General features: G+C 39.1%; 1 protein-coding gene across 1 annotated transcript in view; it reads right to left on the reverse strand.

Moving 5' to 3' along the window:
- Window positions 1-20,231: 20,231 nt before the first annotated feature.
- GABRA2 (gamma-aminobutyric acid type A receptor subunit alpha2) overlaps window positions 20,232-21,097 on the reverse strand; it is a 57,218-nt gene continuing 56,352 nt past the window's right edge. Inside the window, exon 9 of the mRNA XM_075041366.1 lies at window positions 20,232-20,540. Coding sequence (XP_074897467.1) covers window positions 20,232-20,540 — 309 coding nt within the window. The remainder of the gene's footprint in view (window positions 20,541-21,097) is intronic.

Raw genomic sequence — 21,097 nt, forward strand, 5'->3', positions numbered from 1 at the left:
CAGTGGAGCCGATGCCAGCTGGTTCCAAGACAGACCCGCTGCTGGCCAAGGCCGAGCCCATCAGCCACAGTGGTAGCGCATCTGGGATAACAGATTTAAGAAGAGGGGGAAAACTGTGCAACAGCAATTGCAGCCAAAGAGAGAAGTGAGAATATGTGAGAGCAACAACCCTGCAGACACCCAGGTCAGTGAAGAAGGAGGGGGAGGAGGTGCTCCAGGCGCTGGAGCAGAGATTCCCCTGCAGCCCGTGGTGAAGACCATGGTGAGGCAGGCTGTCCCCCTGCAGCCCAGGGAGCTCCACCGTGGAGCAGATCTCCACCTGCAGCCTGGGGAGGTCCCCACACCAGAGCAGGTGGATGCCTGAAAGAGGCTGTGACCCTGTGGGAAGCCCACGCTGGATCAGGCTCCTGGCAGGACCTGTGGACCCGTGGAGAGAGGAGCCCACGCTGGAGCGGGTTTGCTGGCAGGACTTGTGACCCCATGGGGGACCCACGCTGGAGCAGTCTGTGCCTGAAGGACTGCAGCCCGTGGAAGGGACCCACGCTGGAGCAGTTCATGAAGAACTGCAGCCTGTGGGAAGGACCCACATTGGACAAGTTCATGGAGAACTGTCTCCCATGGGAGGGACCTCAAGCTGGAGCAGGGGAAGAGTGTGAGGAGTCCTGCCCCTGAGGAGGAAGGAGCGGCAGAGATAACGTGTGATGAACTGACCCCAACCCCCATTCCCCATCCCCCTGTGCTGCTGGGGGCGGGGGGGGAGGTAGAGAAAATCAGGAGTAAAGTTAAGGCCAGGAAGAAGGGAGGGGTGGGGGAAAGGTGTTTTAGCATTTGGTTTGTATTTCTCATTATCCTACTCTTGATTTGTTTGGTAATAAACTAATTTCCCCAAGTTGAGTCTGTTTTGCCTGTGACGGTAATTGGTTGAGTGATCTCTCCCTGTCCTTATCTCAACCCACGAGCCTTTTGTTATATTATCTCTGCCCTGTCCAGCTGAGGAGGGGAGTGATAGAACGGCTTTGGTGGGCACCTGGCATCCAGCCAGGGTCAACCCACCACAGAAATATGCCATGAAATGAAAAATACAACTTTCATCCCACATGAAATTTACTGAAATCTAGGTGCCTGTTAAACATTTTTTATGCTTTAAGGAGTATTATACTGTTGCATGAGCAAGGAGGATAGAAAAATTATACATTTTTTTTCTTTTCCAAATATCAATATTGATTACTTTAAAAATAACGCTTAAAGCATCAGTGATCTCTCATAGAAGACCTTTCTCATGTATTTTGGTTATAGGTGCTTCCTATGAATGAGAAACTTTGTTTTCATGCTTGTGTATACAATGTGGTTCGTGCCATCTCCATTTTTAACCCTGATTTTACACATTACTGAAATGGTCATACTTCTGGCTTGGCAAGAAAAATATCTGTTGTGCTTTTTACCGAATTACTTTTTAAAACAAATGTGTCAATAAATCATGTTCCTTTATGTAGTCAGATTTTCTAAAGTGCAAAAAAAAAAGCAAAGCATCAGTTCTTTAAAGGTAGGTCAGGCTAGGAGGCAGTCCAGATTAGAAATAAGAACATTTTCTAAGATTTTACCTTTAAAATCCACTCCAAATATTTAAACATAGAAACAGTGTGGCAAATTTCTAAGTAATTTGTTTGTAACTTGCTATGAAAATAGTGTGAGTCATGTTCTGAAGTAGTATTCTTGGATGATTCCCCCCCCCTTCCAATTATTTCCCAATTAAAGTAATTCTTTTCTTAGCCTCCTTGCACATTTTCCTTTTCTTTGAGTCCCTATGGTACTGTACCATACAACAGATGTGATTTCCGTAGCTTTTTGCTCTTTCATTTAAACCATTTTCCCTCTTTTTTTTTTGTAGGGAATTCACTGAGATATCGTTTGAGTGGGATGTTAAACAGGCATCCAGGTTATTTTACAGCCTGAACATTGCATTATATTTAAGAGCTTTTATGCAAAATGGCAAAATATGAACAATAATGATCCCTGAAGGCTAGATAATGCCTTCAGGCTTAACTGTTAGCATCGTTCCTTGATTAGGTAGACTGAAGACAATTCTCGGTACAATTCCTATGAAAAAAGTCATTATCTTTCCTGCAACAAGCCCACACTATGGATCACTGCAAAGGGAGGACAGAGCAATGTCCTCACCCTCACTGCATGCCATCCTGCTTCCTCTGGGACTGCAATGAAGCTTACAAATGAGCAGGTCAGGTAGCAGAGAGAAAGCCGCGGACCTTCTCTTCCTGCTGTACACCTGCACCATGAGAGGGTGATCAGCAGGGCGCTTATCTTCCTCAGCCAGTTTTCAGTGGCTCACTTACTATGTACCAAACCAAATAAACTGTCACAGATCACCAGGACCCCACAAGATGTAGGACAGAGAGCCATTAAGCTTTGCTTTCCTACAGTGGTCCGATGAGGTGCCTGTTGGTGTTGAAGGGAACCAGAGAACCTGGAGAGGAAAACCAAAGTCACGTCGACCAGACCTGCCCTCGCGGCCCACCTGGGCAGGAAAGTGCTTTGGGAGGAGCTCCATTAATTTCAATGGGATTACTTGAGGAAAGTAACCACGATGTGAGCAAATCAGACCTGAAATGGGTACCAAAGGGTTTTGCCTCAACAGAATCCTGCTCTGCGTTTGGGTCACTATGAGTTTCCCTTAAATGTAGGCCTACTTAGTGCCTTCCTCTGGAGAGTTTTCTGGTCACTGTTGTCAAGAGACTGTGATGACTCCATGGCAGGGAGCCTTTGAAGTTCAGCAAGGTGGGAATGCAACCCACACCAGCCTTCTTCAGCTGCAACCTGGGAGGGTTTGCTCTCCAATTCAAACAGAGGTCTGAGCTGGTGAGGCATGAGGAGAAGGACAGGTACTCAATAATATTTGATTTGATCTTTTCCTCCAATGAAATTTAACATGTAGACAATTACATAGGAGAACATCACTTAGATCATAAAGTCAAGTGCTCACCAGGTCAAAAATGCCTACTTGTCTGTGCAACTCCGGACTCCTTGGTTGTTTGCAGTATAATGCTGTACTTAATTCCAAAATCAAATGCTATGGTTTTCCTCAAGGAATAGATATGAAGCAGACTTTATCATCTGAATGGTAATTTCTTCTAATACAGGAATGTAATTCTGATATACAGTGACCCCTTACCCCACTGAAGAAATCTATAGGTGGACTGAGCCTTTCTTTTCAAAATTTATATATGGTCTACATTTTAGAAATTGTAATCAGTAAGTGAACTTGCAAATTAAACCATTAATCACTGTGAATAACATATGTATCGTGTATTAATTACAGATTCAAAACTTATAAGATTCCTTCACCATTGATCAAAATAAATTCTGACGAAGGAGACTTACGGATGTTCTGAACAGCAGTATTCAATCTGTGATTGCATCACATACCACAAATGAAAAAGAAATTGTTACTGGCGAATGTAATTGGATGCAAGGATATAATAGTCATTTGGTGCTTGAGCAGGTGTAAGGGATTCAGGTGTAATTACTACCATGAGAAATCAAATGCCAACATCCATAAAAAAATAAATGTCAGAAGTAATTCTCATATGTGGAAAGAGAATAGTTTATCCACCATTATAAAAAAAAAAAATCAGTTAATAAAACCAGGTAGAAACTGAACAGAAAAGAGTTGCAATGGGAGTTAGTGGGGGAAGTAATAGCTGAGACATACTTCTTGTCATAACCTAAATACACTGCTAAAATTAATAAAATACCGCTCATAGCAAATTCTCATTTGGTTGTGATTATTCCTTTAGTATTGATGATCACTATTTCATCAACAGTAAAATAATTAAAACAATATTGATATGTGCATCATACTCACTGGCCTTGAAAATTAACGTGTTGCCATTATTATAACTTGGCAACAAAGCAACTATACTTCAGGCATGAATACTTAGGTTTTAGCAACGTGTAATGTGTAAGTAGTGAAAAAGGCAGTAATTTCAAGTAGTCAGCTCTTTATGACATTGTGATAAGCTCAGCGTAAATGGAAATCATCTGTCATTAATGGTCTACAAGAGTGAATGGACAGTTAAGAAATTTTCATTGTGAAAATGGAAAACAAATAGCAGGCAAAACATTAATTCAGTTGCAGGATCTTAACATAAAAAGGATGATTTCACGCAACTTTAGACTAATAAACATAAGACATCAAAGTGTAATAAGAGAGCTAGTCATGGAATAAAGAAGAAACTGTTAACAACATGAAACATGTGAAAAGCCTTCTCACACTCTGGCTTTTCTGTGTTGGACAAAAGAATTCTCCCTACCACTGCCAAAATGAGGTGCAGCTGCATTTCTAGTCTGTGTCCCACCATGGGAAACGGTCCTTATTAGAGGGCAAGTGTTTGTATTGTTAGTAAGATCTATAGCTTTCTAATAACTTTTGTAGGTACTTTTAAGTAATTTCTTCCTTGCTTTACAACCTGCAATAATTAGTTCTGTTTGATTCATGATAATGTAGTGCTGCATAAATCTCAGTCTGCTCTTCTTTTATGATTTCCTCTTTCCCATCTCCTAAGAACTATAGACAGTTAAAAATACCTTACTTGTAGACTAGCAGAGGAAACAAATCTCTTCCTTGCTCGAATGACTTAAAAGATCTTAATTGGAGTACTAATTAAATGATTAACTGATTAGTCCACAACACACTAAAATGACACTTCTCAGAAGTGATCTATTGAGTCGGAGTGTCTGCAGATTCCGGGAGTGCTGTAACTTTTGATGTTGAGCGTACAACTCGGAGGCTTTCTTTGCAACAGCAAGGAATAGAAGCTGTCGTTCTGAGGAAAAATGAGACATCAGCATACAAGTTAAGAAACAGGGCAATAGTGATGGTTTGCCTACTGTGTTGATTGCTGTGTGAATGCAAAACATCCAGCTAATTTTTCCTAAATTTGCTTAATGTAGGAAAAAAATATGTGCAGAATTAGCAAAAATCCTAGCTCCCCTAACAGTTATGCCCTACTACATGCAGCTAATGCTGGAAAAGATGCAGTCCTTGATGCTGCATTTTGACATGTGATGTCACACACACAAATTGTCCCTGGAGTTCAATGGATCTGCTAACGTAAGTGAAGCTATTCTTCTCTCTAGCAGGATATGGGCCATGGAGTTTAGACAGCCAACTCTGCTTTTCTGGCTGGCTAACCAAGCAGGCTATGGGAGCATGCCACTGAATATAAAGAGAACTCAGTTGATAAAGAAACTGCTGATAGACAGGAAAGATGCCTCCTATGAAAAATATCATACAAGTTTGACATTTACCAAAAAGCTAAATTATAAACAAAAGTATATGCTAGTAACAAGGTGGGGACAAACCCTGAAGCCAAAAGGAGCTTCACAACTTGCAGGAATCAGGCCAGGATTTCACCCAAGGTCTCAAACCACAACAGACCAGGCAAAGCTGAAAGATGCAGGTTCACAGCTATGCTAAGCCCTTCCCTCACCTCTGAATTCTCATTCCCATTCCTTCCTTTTGGCTAGCACTTGCTCTCTGTTTTAGCTCAACAAGTCAAATTAAGGAGCTAATCTGGCCCAAAATAAAGAAAGAAAGAAAAATCAGCATTTAGCATCAATGTCAGTAGTGGTGTTTCAACATTTTGTACCATTGTATCTATCCATATTAGGAAACTTCCTCATTGATGTAACAGTTTGGTTCAAGAGGCGTTAGCTGTTCTGCTCCAGGTGTTTTAAAATGTGATTCAAGCAACAGTTTTTAGTCATTCATCATTCACAAATTATAACACAAATATAATTGCCATAAAGACGTGGCTTAGGCCCATAGCTTATGCAGAACATTTCTCTAATAACACATGGTTCATTAATAATAGGTATAACTCATATCCCCTGTTCAGTGTGCATCAGATTTTTTGTTGGAATACATTTTACCATGATATTATACTCATGACTTGCATAAAAACACAAACTTGCATAACAAAATCCAGGCTGTATCATATTTATAAAGTATGACTGTTTCTTCTAGTGAAATGCACGTGGATCTACACTGAATTACAGCTGTAGCAGAGTATATTAAATTCTGTTTTCTGAGCCAATTGACATTGCATATGCTTTGTTTGCAGTGTGATGTGTGATCAGAAAGCAAGTACTAACCAAAGTCTGTGGAAGGCTAGCAATTTGGTCAGGTTTGGTAAAATAGCATCATGCATGTGTTAACTAAAGCTGTGCTGAATCCTTTCTCTTCGGTCACACACAATGCTCCCCTCTTATCAGGCTCCTCTCTTTCTAAAGGAGAAAGAAAATCGCTGGCTGAACTGTGTTTGTTCCCATACAGAAATGGACTATAATCCCTCTGTTGTGCACAACCATTTCTTTCAGTGTTTTAGAATTCAAAGATTGAAATATATGCATGCCTACTTGCATTTACGTATACCCACATAAGCTTTCCTACCTTTGGTGGGGGTTTTTTTGTTTGTTTGTGTTTGTTTGTTTGTTTGTTTTTCTTAAATCAAGACTATTCTTAACTTACTGTGTAATTCACCAAGAACCAAATTCTGAACTTTTCAGATTAGCTAGGTCACATGGAGAGCAACAGAAAGCAAGATTAGACATATACTGCCTCAGGCTCAATTGTAAAGCTAGTTTTATCTTTGGAATTTTGATACATTAAGTTCTCAATGTATCTATAGGCTCCTTTTTAAAAAGGTAGGTATTCATTTCTTTTTGTAATACAATTATATTCAAGTCAATCTATTTCTAGAGTTAGAGGGCTATCGTTGTGACTCCTAATTTACTCACACTTTCTTAATATAGCCTGTGTTGGTAGTGGGATCTGAAGAAAACCTGGCTGCTATTTTTACAGATTTGGGGTTTGAAAGTGAAGAGGGGAAGAGCACATTAATTTGCAGTCATGTGTTACTGGGAATGCCATTGTTAGTATCAGGTTGCCCCACAGTCCACCCCAGCAAGGAGGATTTGGTGTTGCTGCATAACCTAAGAGGCCACAGTGATGTCCTCTGACCACAAGAAGAGATCTTCAGAGCTGGAAATGATCCATCTTCGGGATCTGTACAGTTCAGATTTAACACAGAACTTCGAGCTGATAAATTCCAAGGTGGAAAGCCAAGAACACATTCACAGAAGAGGAAATAAGACTGAATCTAGAGCTTGCTTAATTTTGTGCCATGAGAGACAGTGATCTGCTTGGATCCTTAGAAAGAAATTTAATACCTGCAAGTTCATTCTTCCTTCCAACACCAGCTTTGTCAGCTTTTGCACAGTCACAGGATCACTGAGGTTAGGAGGAACTTCTGGAAATGATCTAGTCTAAACTCCCTACTCTGAGCAGGTCACCTACAGCAGGTTGCTCAGGATCATGTCCAGACAACTTGTGAATATCTCCAAGGATGGAGACTCCAAAACATCTCTGGGCAACTTGTTCAGTGCTCAGTCACTCTCACAGTAAGACAAGGGGTTTGTGTGTTTAAATGAAATATTCTGTATATCAATTTGTGCCCTTTGGGTCTTGTCCTTTCACTAAATATCACTGAGGAAAGTCTGGTCTGGTCTTCTTTACTCCCTCAGATATTGATGCACACAGATAAGATGCCCCGTGAGCTTTCTCTTTTCCAGGCTGAATAGTCCTAGCTCTCTCAGCCTTTCCTCATATTTCGAAATCACCAGGCCCTTAGTCGTCTTTGTGGCACTTCACAGGACTTGCTCCAATATGTTCGTGTCTCTCTTGTAGTACAGAGGAGCCCAGGACTGAACACAGTACTCCAAACATGGTCTCACCAATGCTGAGTAGCAGCTCAACCTGCTGGCATGCTCTTTCTATTGCAACCCAGGAGGCTGTTGGCAGCCTTTGCCACAATAGCACATTGCTGGCTCAGTTTCTTGCCTACCAGGATCCCAAGGTACTTCTCTGCAGAGCTGCTTTCCAGCCTGTACTGGTACATTAACTTATTCTTCCTCTGAGGCAAGAATTTGCATTTCCCTTTGCTGAATTTCATGAGGTTCCTCTCTACCCATTTCTTCAAATTGTCAAGATTCTTTTGAATGGCAACACAATCCTGTGGTGTATCAGCCACTTCTCCCAGTTTTTTATTTTCTCTGAGCTTGCTGAGGGTGCACTCCGTCACATCACCCAGGTCATTATTCAAGATTTTCAACAGTATTGGCCGCAGCATCAACCCCTGGGTAAATAACTAGTGATTGGCTTCCAAGTCAGCTTTGAGCTACTGACCACAATCCTCTGAGCCTGGCAGTTCAGCCACTTTTCAGTCCATCTCACTTCTACCTCATCAGCTTGTCTAATAGGATGTTATAGGAGATAGTGTCAAAAGCCTTACTGAAGTCATATAAACAATATCGAGTGCTCTCCCCTTGTCCAGAAAGCTAGTCTTCTAATCATAGAAGCGGATCAGGTTGGTCAAGTGTGATTTCCCCTTCATAAATCAATGCTCACCACTCCCAGTCACTATCTCGTCTTTAGGATGTTTGAAAATGCTTTCCAGGATTATTTGCTCCATTACCTTACGAAGAATCAAGGTAAAGATGACTGGCCAGTAGTTTATCAGACCCTCCTTCTTGTCCTCTTTGAAGGTAGCAGTAATATTTGCTTTCTTCCAGTCCTCAGGAACTACTTCAAATCACTGTGATTTTTTCAAAAGTAATTGAAAGTGGCCTCACAGTGACATCAGCCAGCTCCCCCAGCACTTGTGGGTGCATCTCATCAGAACGCATGGACTTGTGTATGTCTTGCTTGTTTGAATGTTCCCTATCCTCATCTTCTTCCATCAAGGCTGTCTTTGCTCAACTTTCCCACTGGACTGGGGCCTGGGACTCCTGAAGGTAGGTCTTATGAACAAAGACTGAGGCAAAGAAGGCATTGAGTTCCTCGGCCTTCTCCATATCCTTGGTCACCAGGGTCCCTGCCCCATTCAACAGTGGGCCCATGTTTGCCCTAGTTTTCCCTTTGCTGCTTAGATACTTATGTAAGTCCTTCACTTTGCCTTTCATGTCCGTCATTAGATTTGACTCCAGGTGAACTTTAATTTTTTCATGACTGTCTCTGTATACTCACACAGTGTGTCTATATTCCTTCCAGGTCACCTGGCCCTGCTTCCACCTCCTGTATGCTTCCTTTTTATATTTGAGTTTATCCAGGACCAACTTGTTCATCTATGCAGGCCTCCTGCCACCTTGGCTTGACTTGTTGCATGCTGAGTTGGGCTTTTCTTGAACGTGGAGGAGGAGATTCTTGAAAATCAACCAGATGCCCTGGCCCCCTTTTCTCTCTTGGACCATCCACCAAGGGATTCTTTCAAGCATATCCCTCAGCAGCCTAGGGCTGAGTATGGAGTTAGCACTGTGCGGAGATCAGAGCCAGGGCCAGTCTGCTCTCTTGAAATCCAGGGCTGAAACCCTGCTTTTTGCCTTGTTCCCTCCTCTCAGGATCCTGAAGACCACCATCTCATGGTCAGTGCACCCAAGGCTTGCACATTCCCAACCAGTCCATCCTTGTTTGTAAGTATGATCTACAGCAGTGTGTCTCTCCTTGTTGGCTCTTCCATCACCTGTGTCAGGAAGTTGTCATCAATGCACTTCAGAAGTCTCTGGTATTTCTTTGGGGTTTTTCCACCTTTTTTTTTTTTTTTTTCATTTATTACGCTGTCTCTTAGCATGAAGTGTGAAGACACTCTCACCTTTGGTAAATAGCAGGGTGACCAGATGGATCTAGTCTTTGATATTCGCAGTACCACCTGGTCACTGGCTCATTACTGGACACTTGTTCTAGTGTATTAATGCTGTCAGACTTCTTTTTTTAAAAACAGAAACGCTGACCACCATGCACAGCCCATGGAAAAGCAGTTGAACTTCACCTATAATGCAGCATGGTTTGACTCTAAACTCCCATCACTCTCATTTCTGCAAACACTAATCTGGTTAGTGTCAGGTGGCTGTGATAGAAAGAACAGAAAGGGATTTTGAAGGAAAATGTGTTCCATCAGAAAGGTTTAACAGCAATATGCCAAGTCACAACTTACGGGAATTTTCATTGCCAGTTCTGACTATCTTAAAATATTAACAATTGACTTGGGGGTGAGGGAGAGGAGTGCAGCAGTTAAATAAGTTGCTCTGCACAAAACAGTAATCTTCATAAAACTCAGTCATATTCTTTGCACTTGCCACTCATGTCCAGTATTAGCAAAAAAAAGGATGCTAGTCTTTGGAAAGTGGAAGAGACATTGAATGCCTTCCTCTTTAAAAATTTATACCAGGGTCCCAAAATATCTGCAAAAAAAATTGAAAGCAGAGTTCCTTCTCAATATTTAAAATTTTATGAATATTCATCTTTCACTTTCTCTGTGGCTCCTATCCACCACAAATGCAACGGACAAGTGTTCAAAATGTTTTCTGTGCTGGATATAGTTAAATGCTTGTCTTCTCCCATATGATTTGTCAACTCTGCAAATATTACTCAGGTCTCCTGTTCACTTCGTATCTGTACATAAACATACTGTTGAAAAGAAATCCTCATTCATTACAGTCTGATCTTTTGATTAAAAGTTTCCTGAAAAAGTATACTATATTACAGACCATTTTCAGCATTGCTATTAATCCCTCAGAATTTCTTAAGACTATAAAAATACTCTTTGACACTGGTGAAATATTCAGGAAAAAAAATCTAACTGAAGAAAAACACTTTCCAATGGAACAATAGCTATCTTTGGACAATTGCTAATAAAAGAGCATTACAAGCATATTTTGCCCTCCAAGCGTATTTTGTCTGCATAGATTTTTGCATCCATAAAGAAGGAAATGTATAAAGAGACAAGCAGAACAGACTGCTTCTTCACCAATAACTTCATCCTTATTTATACCTTGGCACTAGGATGTTGCCTTGCTTTATATTACAACATTTTCTCTGAAGGGGAAGAAATGAAAAGGAAGTCAAATTCATCCAGTGTCTCCAGGAGGTGTTATTTGCAGTGTCCTAATAAATCAGTAAATCTTTCAATGAGGAAATACCCTGGATAGATACATAAGAAATGTACTGGTCATACAACTGAGATTGGACCCTCTTGGCACGTACTCAAAAGTTACTGATTTACAGCTCTAGAGAACAGCAGGCAGCAATGCCTAAATAACACAAGTACATACCTATCAGTGTGTTTGAACAACCACGTCCAGCCTCTGGCTGGCAGCATCCCAGTGTGAATCCCATGTTTCATGGGCTGGCCAAACTCTCAGCACCACCTCAAGGGAGGGCTGTTTGTTTTGCAGCAGTGGCAAAGAAATGGCAAGCTATGAAGTGGCAGTAAGAATTAGGCCCACACATTGCCTAATGTGTTGCTCAATGTGCAGTGTGTGTGCTGTTCATAGGCTTTTCCCTGGGAACAGTATTGGTGACAGCGCTGTAGTACAACTGGAATCCGCTGAGAGTGTTGTACTTCGGTGCCATTCCCTAACGCAGTAAAACAGGCTCTCTGGGACTTCGGGATCAAGACCACAAGTGCAATTACCCAGCCCTGCATTTACTGGTTCCTGGCTTCCCACAGGGAGGTACTGGCACTGAAGCACAGGGCTTTCCAGACCAAAAGGCTGCATAACCAATATAGGACCCTTTCCCCAAGGGAAGAGCGCACTGTCTGAGCACAGCAACCCTTCCATACATTTTCAGCACCTATTAATGGAGGAATCCTGCTCCTACAGGGCTTCTCATGCAAGAGGCTCCAAGGCTGACGGGGCAGACATTTGGCTATGAAGCATCACACATTTGTTCCAGCACAGAGGTATGCCACTGTTTGAGCTGAGGGTTGCAGCTACATGATCTATAGCACTCTATAGTCAAGTATCTACATGCATCTGAAATTAAAAAATTAAGTCCATCAGCCACATGAAACCCTTACCTTATGACCAACGGTAGTCAAAGTATAAAAGGCAGGGTTTTCCTCACCTGATACAATACGCATTTTGTATCACATCAGTACCTGAAAATTTACTGTGGGAAAGCAAGTGCAAAATCACCATTTGATTATGTGAGGATATGTGATAGCAAGGCTCTTATACTGTATCTTGTTAATTGACAGAAGTCATCGTACACACACAAAGGATATTGTCCTGATTCACAGAGGCAGGTAGAGTTTGTCATCCACCAGCCCAAATATCTCTTTTGTGGTACAAGCCAGTAGATTCTAAGCAGTGATCTTCCTTGTGGTGAAGCCTGGGCCCAAATGATAGAGTTTTCAATCTAAATTACCAGTGAAGCCAAACCACTTAGGGCTATAGCTTGGACATATACATAGGGACACTTGTCTCAGAAGTCCAAAGTCATAGACCAACTAGCAACAAGCACAATTTGAACATAGGAAATTCCAATCAAATACAAAGAAATGTTTTTACGCCATGAGGGTGACGACAGAGGAACAGGGACCCAGGGAGGTTGTGTGATCTCCATCCTTGACGACTGGACAAGGCCTCATACAACTTCATGTACTGTGGCTGTGCTTTGAGCAGGGAATTTGACAGGATGACCTCCAGAGATCCTTTCCAATGGAAATAATTACAAGTCTACTATATTTACCTATTCGCAACATAGATTGCTCACACGCTGTCCTGGCATTCCCAGGTGTTCCGGGAGAGCATTACGTAGCTGCAGCCCAGATACAAGGAGCCCCAAATCCCTTCTGATAAGCAAAATTACTTCCATCCTCCATGAATAACATTTATGTATTTGTCATGAGAAGCTGCAGCCATAGAGGAAAAGAAAGGGCCTTCCCTGAAATACTTACAGCCTTTCCACTGAAACACTTGGAACACAGAACACTCATTTTAAAACAAACCCCCCAAAAAAACCAAACCCTACTAACAGTATATACATTTGGGGTTGTTTCCGAGTAAGCTTCGTTACCCCATCTACTCCCATGGATGAACCAAGTTGTCTAGTAGGAGGTTTCTTACGTTCCACATCAACTGGTGGTTAGTGTACGCCCTGCAGCAATATGTTTTATAAACTTCTGAAAACATGAAACATTGCCATGTGTAATACGGATACATGAGGACATTCTCATTATATAAATAGAAAACCCTGTTAAACTCTCACCAAACAAAGGAATATTTTCTTTCCAGTATATTGTTTGCTTCCTTTGGGAAATTCTATCCTTAATAAAAAAGGACTTTCATAGAGTCTGTAATGGGTTGCTTAAAAACAAGCAAACAAAAATAAACAAACAAAAAACTTACACACAAATCCTGAGAGAAAAGCCATGAGGGGAATCAAACATTTGTGCTGTCAAAGCATTAAAAACAAAAATACAAAATGTGGTCTATTTAAATTAACTTTAATAAGAAGTACAAAAAGATAATGTTAAGCAATATTTTGCATGTGGTTAATAAATATTCTTCAACAGCAAGCAGTGACACATTCAAACATAAATCCAGTTATTTCTTTTACATTTTAGAAAAGTAACAACTTTTTCCAGTTAAAACAAGGTCACAAATTACAGAATATTATCATCCTCTTTAATTATTTATAACTATGAAACCTACTAAATAAGTGAACTGTCACCCAGAAGATTTTATATGATGCTGATGTTCAAGGTTAAGTATACTTACATTTATCATGCAGTTTCTTACTGTGCATATTTGATTGGTGTTTAATTTTCTTTAAAATTATTGGTTCCATTCTTCCTGTTTCCTTATTTCTTGTTAATATACTGGAAGCATCTATTTTCAAACTCCTATATATTTTCACACCTAAGTGACTCACTAAAGTAGATTTGTCATACAATGCATAAATGCTCTCTGACTCCAGCCCAGCTGAGAAATTGCTAACAATGTCTGAATCAGACTCCACATTATTTTAACTATTTTTTTAAATCAAGTATAACAAGATTTAGTGTAATCACTTCCATTAAAATTAAAGTGCCTTCAAATGTTGCCTATTAAAGTGACTATTTGGAGGGAAGAGGGTGAAGGGGTGCCATTTAGGAACTGATTTTTTAACAGTTTATAGATACGGTGCATATTGTACATATGTATTCTAATAGATGTAAAGTACTACATTGCATTCCGTGCTAATGCTAAGCTACAGTAGCCTATAAACTGATAAATTCAGCCAAAATGAACATCTAATAAAGAATATTAAAAGCAGTTGATCAAAGCAATATCTTGTTCTGTTCTCTATTTCCATCCATCCTCAACAGCATAGAAAGATGGATGAAGTACTGGAAAACAAATATAAGACTTTAACCTGTTGAAGCTCACCTCTTTGCATATCAGATGAATGAAAGCACTCAGTGCAATCATTAAAAACCTGGAATGCATAAAGACACGCTCCAGGCTACCTGATTGAGTGAAGTATTCACAACATTATGTAAGGAATTAAAATTTGAAAGCAAAATATAACCTTTAAATCATCCAACAATAAAAATATATTCATATATATTTATGTAGACACCAACACTAGAGGAAGAGCATAGATCATCTTGCATGTTTTAAAACATCCTACAAATTCCTTTTTGTGAGTGTTATCACCTACTCCTAACTCGTAGCACTTTCACAATATTCTTAAAAGGCATTAATATATACCAGGAATGAAACAGACATCAAGTCCTGTATTTCAGTATGGTTGGCTCTTCTTTTAAGGGCTCATTTTTGTGGGTTAAAAACTAAGCACCTTCATCCAAAGGAGAGCCTGGGTGCCCTCTCAGGTGTACTCCCCTTCTGTAAAAAATCCTTTCTGACTTCAGTGACATAGGCGAATATCCTGAGGATGCTAATCAGTTTTATTCTAAATTCAGTGCAAATTTTGCCCTGATCTCAGTCAGAGACATCAAGCCCTCAAAGTTTAGCCTCTTCCAGTAAGATGTAATCACAGACTCCAAAACATGAGTTCAAGGATTCACCTAGAGGGATCTGAATCTAGAAAATTAAATGGTTTAAAGTAGAGGAAAACAAACTTTTTATGTGATTAACACCTGCCATTTATTGAAACAAACTTTTGAGCCTTTAACTTCTACTACTAAAGGTCTAAAGTGGTGAAGTCCCTCACTGATTCTCAGATGGCTGGAATTAACAATTGGATTCAGAATAGAATTAAAAGTTCTGGTTGTTAGGGAGTTTGGGTTATCTACAGAAATGAGGCAGCGGAGGTCTGCTTGACTAAAAATAAAATCAAGAGAAGGTCATGTTAAAGGGATATAACTTGAAGTTATATCGCAAACTGACAGCATTCTAGCAGCAGGTACACTGTCGCTGTGAAGAGGTGGAAAGAATCCTAAAACTCTGCTTTCTAAAGAACCACTCCCTTTACTGGAGGCTGAAGCGTGAGCTGACTTTCATATAAATTCACTTAATTACTTTAACGTTTCAAAGTCTTTAAGACAAAAACTTTATATATGACATCAAATTATACCACACTCAGATTCTATTTAGATGTGTTTAGACATCTGTACATTTATCATGCTCTGTGTTTTTTAAATGAAGCTATTTAACTTTCTGGGCTCATTTTAAAATGTTTTCTTCCCCTGCTTTAAAACCCATTGCATTGCTTTCTAAATTTTAGCATTATGTGTCTGCACATAATCGGGCATAGACTGATGATAGCTTCATATCCATACTGAAATCATCTTTCATGCAAATTTGTTAGGAATGGAAATGTTCAGAAGCACAGACTTCATCTATTTTGTAAAAGGCCAACACAAAAACTTGTGCGCCACTAAGCTTTCAGAATAGGAATGAGAGGTATGGAGGATGGATGCTGACTATCTGTGCTTAAGTGAAAGTCACATCTCTTCAGAAAACAAAACCTAGAATTAACAAAGTTCTACTTAATTCCTGAAGCTTCTTTTCCCCCTCTGCCCTAGATGTCCCATACAGCAGGAAGCACACAACACTGCGTGGCTCTCACAAAGCAGTCAGCAGAGGCCTTTCAGTTTCAAAGGCACAACTCATATCCCTCAAGTTCAGCAGAATTATACAAGAAGTATTTCAATTTTATGTGCTCTAAAAGTTACTTTCCCACAACTCACATATGGTAATGAAGGCTCAGAACTGAAGCTGAAACAAAACCACACATTACCTCCCTCAATGGCTTCTTCCTCAATCATCTCACAATCCACCTACACAGTAACAAAGCCATTTGCTTCTTCTCTTTCCCCTTTTCCTCCCCCATACATCCCTACATCCTCCCAGCTGCTTCTGGTTGCTTTCACGCAGAGAGTTTATGGTCACTCTGCTTCCAAAAAGTCTCACCACCCCGTATGTTATCAGGAAGGGAAGGTGATTCAGCAAGGCTCCTGTTTGGTGTCTAGTGAAGCTCTTTCACGCTCTCTCTTGTGACTATACAGGCAGACTAGCTCCTCAATTTAGCATAACGTTCAGTGGTATGAGTAGTCTCCCAAGCTAAATCTTATATCACAGAACATCTACCATAATAATTTTTTTAAAGATGCTCAACAATGCAGCAGTTACGAGTTGAATTAACCCAGATTGGAAGATGAAGGTGATTTCATTGGCTACAACATAATTGAGAAGTTTGGAAGCCACTCTTTTAAAAGTAATCTGTTAAGAAGTCTCCAGCAGACAACTCTGGCTGATAAACCCTGCTGATCTCTATATTCTTCATGCTGATTTATAAATTACTGTTAAATTACTGACCACATGCATCCAGAAGTATGTGCCCCAGTACTATGTTGGAAACCTACTTCATAAACCTCGCTCAGAATTATGGTAATTCCAATCCAAGCTTACCAGTGTTATATCGTTGTATTCATTGTATTCATTTCTTAAGTCACATAAAATATGACACCCTGACCCAAGAATAATGGGAAAAATAAATTACATTAACATGTCAACCAAAAATTTCACTGGTAGATTCCATGTGCAAGTCTTTGCTAGCGAAGTGACTTGCGTTTGCTCACTCATGCTCTCTCGCCCCACTTTAAGTATTTAAGACCAGCAAATTTTACTCAAATTAAATGAAACTTCTAGGTATTTGGCACATAAATGTGTGAGAACAGTTTTAAAATCCCAGACATGGATTATACTGCTAAATGGAAAGAAGGCCTAACTGTTGTATTCCGTTGTTCCTTGCACGATGCTTGTGTTCACTTAAATCTTTACATTCAAAATCACTTATCCAGTTGTTAGTCTTACAAATTTGCAACTTATGTGTAGTCAGTTTAGCCCCTGTAAGTGTTTCAGTAGTGAAACAATAAAGCAGACTCCTTCATCCCACAGAAGGAGTTTGCTTTAACACGGACCAACTGAACTAAATGTAAAAGTGAAACTTTTCTGGAGCGTACGCGCTCAAAAGCCTTGCTGATGCCCACAATAACTGCGTGTGGATCTTTAAAATGTATTATTTTTCACTGAGTGAATTTATATAGTATGCCTATTTTTCTATATTAGTGTGTGATAAAGGTATCTTTAGCATGTGATAAACACCTGGGTTTTTTTGTCTGACTGACTCTAAGCATAACACAAGCATAGAGAAAATAGTCAGCGAATGAAAAAATAATTGCACCCAATAAAAGCAGTAGCAGCAGAGCTGACTAATATGAGGCAGCATCAGGCTTCTTGTGCAAACTGAAGATATGCTTTTTGCATGCAGCTCTGAATTACACAGATGTTATCTTCCAGAGAAGAAGTCTTGAAGACTTGTATTGTTAAAAACCTTTGAGGGGTCCCGTTCTTGGATAATGATGCAAAATCCTTCCTTATCAGGTAATCCAACGTGCCCCTGAGCACACTCATGTTTGTAGTGGGGAGAGTTCCGACTATACAGTGTTGTATTGCATGGAGCAATACACAACATTGTTTAAACATTGTGAAGGGTTTGGAGTACCTGGGATGCGGCCAAGGGTGAAACAAAAACCTCTGTTTCTCATACACCAGTTCAGTGAGGTTCAGAGAGTCCCTAGATCTTGCTGATGTGAACAGAAGGTAAGAACTCCCAGTAGGTCACAGGAAGGAGACCTCAGCTACAGAAAACATAGTCGAGCTACTCGAGTTCAAAAGCAGTTTAGCATGGGCCTCCATTAAACTATACAGTCAGAGCCCTTTGCCAAAAACAGAGTTAAAAGTGAAGGGATTTTTCTACAGTTCTAATATTTACAATTATTTGTACATATGTACATATTTATATATTTATTCATACCTGGACAATGTGATGTTAAAGGGATAATTTATAATTTACAAACGAAACATTTTAAAAACGTATAATTATACCATGAAAAAGCCTTTTTTTATTGCTTGCCTTCCAGCCTTATGCTCATAATCACACTATTGCACACGTCTCCATGTTACATGGAAGATCTACATTTATATATAAATATATATGAAAATAAGGATATTTTTATTTTAATGTTCTGAATAAAGTGCTCATTTTTTAACTACTGTTGATGAGAAAGGTTTAATCTGACGGTTTAATTAGAGGGACTTCAAGGGATACACACCTTGTCCATGCTTCTCCCTTTCATTTATAACTTATGAAATGTCTTTATTTTACCGATGTCAACTCTGTCTCAACTATTAATTCTATTCATAATATGCATTTGTGACCTTGGCATCTCTACTGTCACACACAGTACAAAACAGAATCACATTAAAAGCAAAGAAAAAGCAAGAAAATAAAACAGCAAATGAAAGCAGTGTTTCTCTTTGTTGTTTTTAGCACATTTCCATGTCTTAAGATACTCTTTTATTTGATTTTAGAAATATTTGTACAACTTTGTTAAACTCTGAACATATCTATTTTATGCACTATACTCAAGTACTGTACAAAACTGCAATAAATGACACTATACGACTACATATGTCTCTAATAGAAGACATCATCATAAAGGTGTATCTTTTTTTTAAAGGTCAACTAATAACTGCTAATGTATGTGTGAATCAAAATATTTTTGATTGGCCAAGTATACTAAAATCTAAATACAGTACACAATTATTACTTATGTCATGATTTACCAGGCCTTTAGGGGCATAAAGGATCTTTGCAAAGGCTCAGATGAAAAACAATTTTACTGATCAGTATTAAATGTTCATATAAAATTGCAAATGGCAGCTCCAATTTTGTTATGTTTGTGTATATGAAATACAGTTGATACCTACTGATGATGCATGACCTTTTATTAAAAAAATAACATTCAAATCTTAGCAAAACCATTTCTAGTATACAAAGTTGTAAAGTTATGTCAGCGAAATGTAAAGTTGCAATTTACAAAAGCAGCAGTAAATTTTATTATATGGACAATTTCCTGAACTTAAATCATGGTTCTTGTTTCCCTTGAAAACAATGCTTTCTGGGACAAATACAGGTAAATATTTTAAAGGCAGGTTTTAGGATAACATTAAGCAAGGAAAAACCGTGTATTCTATTACTGATACACTTAACCCTGAAAAATTTCTGAATGCTTTTATGAACCTGACAATAATCCAATTAAGAACAAAATCAAAAAGCAAAAAACCCTCAACTTTGCTGAACCAGACAACCTGGCTTAGCAACATCAAATCAATAAAACAGTGAAAACAATAAGAATTTCACTAGCGGAAGTTGGTTGATATTGGAAATTTGATTAAGACTTGCTTTTCCCTGAAATCAATTAGAAGAGTTTATTAACAACTTCAAACAGGACAGAAGTAAGAAACTTGTGGCTTTTGCCATATAGTAGTCTTTACTACCTCTTCAGCCTAACTAGTATCCAGAATGTTTGTGAACAGTAGAACTGTACGACCTCCGTACTCTGTTATGTACATGGGTACTGCTATTGTATGAAACAATTACACCTTTTTAAAAAAATCACTTTTTTAAATGACAGTTTCTTTCATTAAAGTAGAATTAGTTACTTTATAGAAAAATATTTTAACTTTAAATTAAAAAAATACTGTTCCTAAATAATTATGTAGGACCATATCTTCATTTCATTGTACGGAGAGAATATAATTCTGTATATTTGAATCCTAGTTTAACAGAACTCCCCTGGGTATAACTTTTAAAGAGCTGGCTATATTTGCCATGGGTGCTATCTGTTTACAGACCCATGAATTAACACTGTGTCCCTCCTTTGGAGATACACAGATAAGACATCTATATACACTCTGTACATAATGGTTCACAGATTAGCAGTTATTAGTCGTACTGTACATAGCGAACAACCTATCTGATTAGAATGATGCTTTAAGTCCTCAGTGCAATTCAGCTCTTAGGTTGATGGCGCAAAGCCAAGTAAGACAGGCTCCCTGTTTAAATATGTAGCCCAATACACTAAATTAAAAGTACCAAATAAGACTGGAAACACTATTCTAGACATTCTGTCAATTTTGCTAACACTGTTGAATGTCTTCTTTGCTTCCTGTGGCTTCGCTTCTGGTTTTGCCTTGTTGGGTTCTGCAGTTGTAGCACTCTTGGAGATGGTTGGTAGCACTGAGTCCTTGGTAATATTTGGAGCATAGTTGGCAACAGCCACTGCATAGGCATTGTTTTTCTTAATGACAGACGCTTTTTCTTTTTTCTATTGGAAGACAGCATGAAGTTAAATATTTAATGTGTATTTGCCAGAATAGTCTTAATAAAACATCATTTCAAATGTAAAAGAAACAAATGAGTATGTGTGAGTATGTCAAAATAAATACCAGGAATACCATACTGATAAATTCAAATATAAAGAAAGACACTTCCAGTCTATCCAAAAAGTAGGTACAGGTACCATAAGAATGCTCTAAAAACATGGACTCTTGCACCATCAAATGCCTTACTGAAGTTATATGAGGCAGGGTCTGTTACTGTGATTTTAAGGATAACTGGAAAAGAGTTGGTCTTTCTTGAGCTGCTTTGTACCCAGCTCCTTACAAGAGAATTGCAAGATCTTTACAGTGTTCTCTGTTAAGAGAACTAGAAGGAGTGAATGGGTGGACTGGAACAAAAAAAGATTACCTGGCATTGTAATAAAATTAAAATTAGGCCATCTTTCCCACATAAATCTAGCATCATTATTATTTGAACATCTCATAATATACCACCAATAAATAAAGGAATTTCAGTAATGGTCTACATTTTTAAGAGATTCTG

The sequence above is a fragment of the Buteo buteo genome, chromosome 1 (assembly GCF_964188355.1).
Source record: "Buteo buteo chromosome 1, bButBut1.hap1.1, whole genome shotgun sequence".
NCBI lineage: Eukaryota > Metazoa > Chordata > Aves > Accipitriformes > Accipitridae > Buteo > Buteo buteo.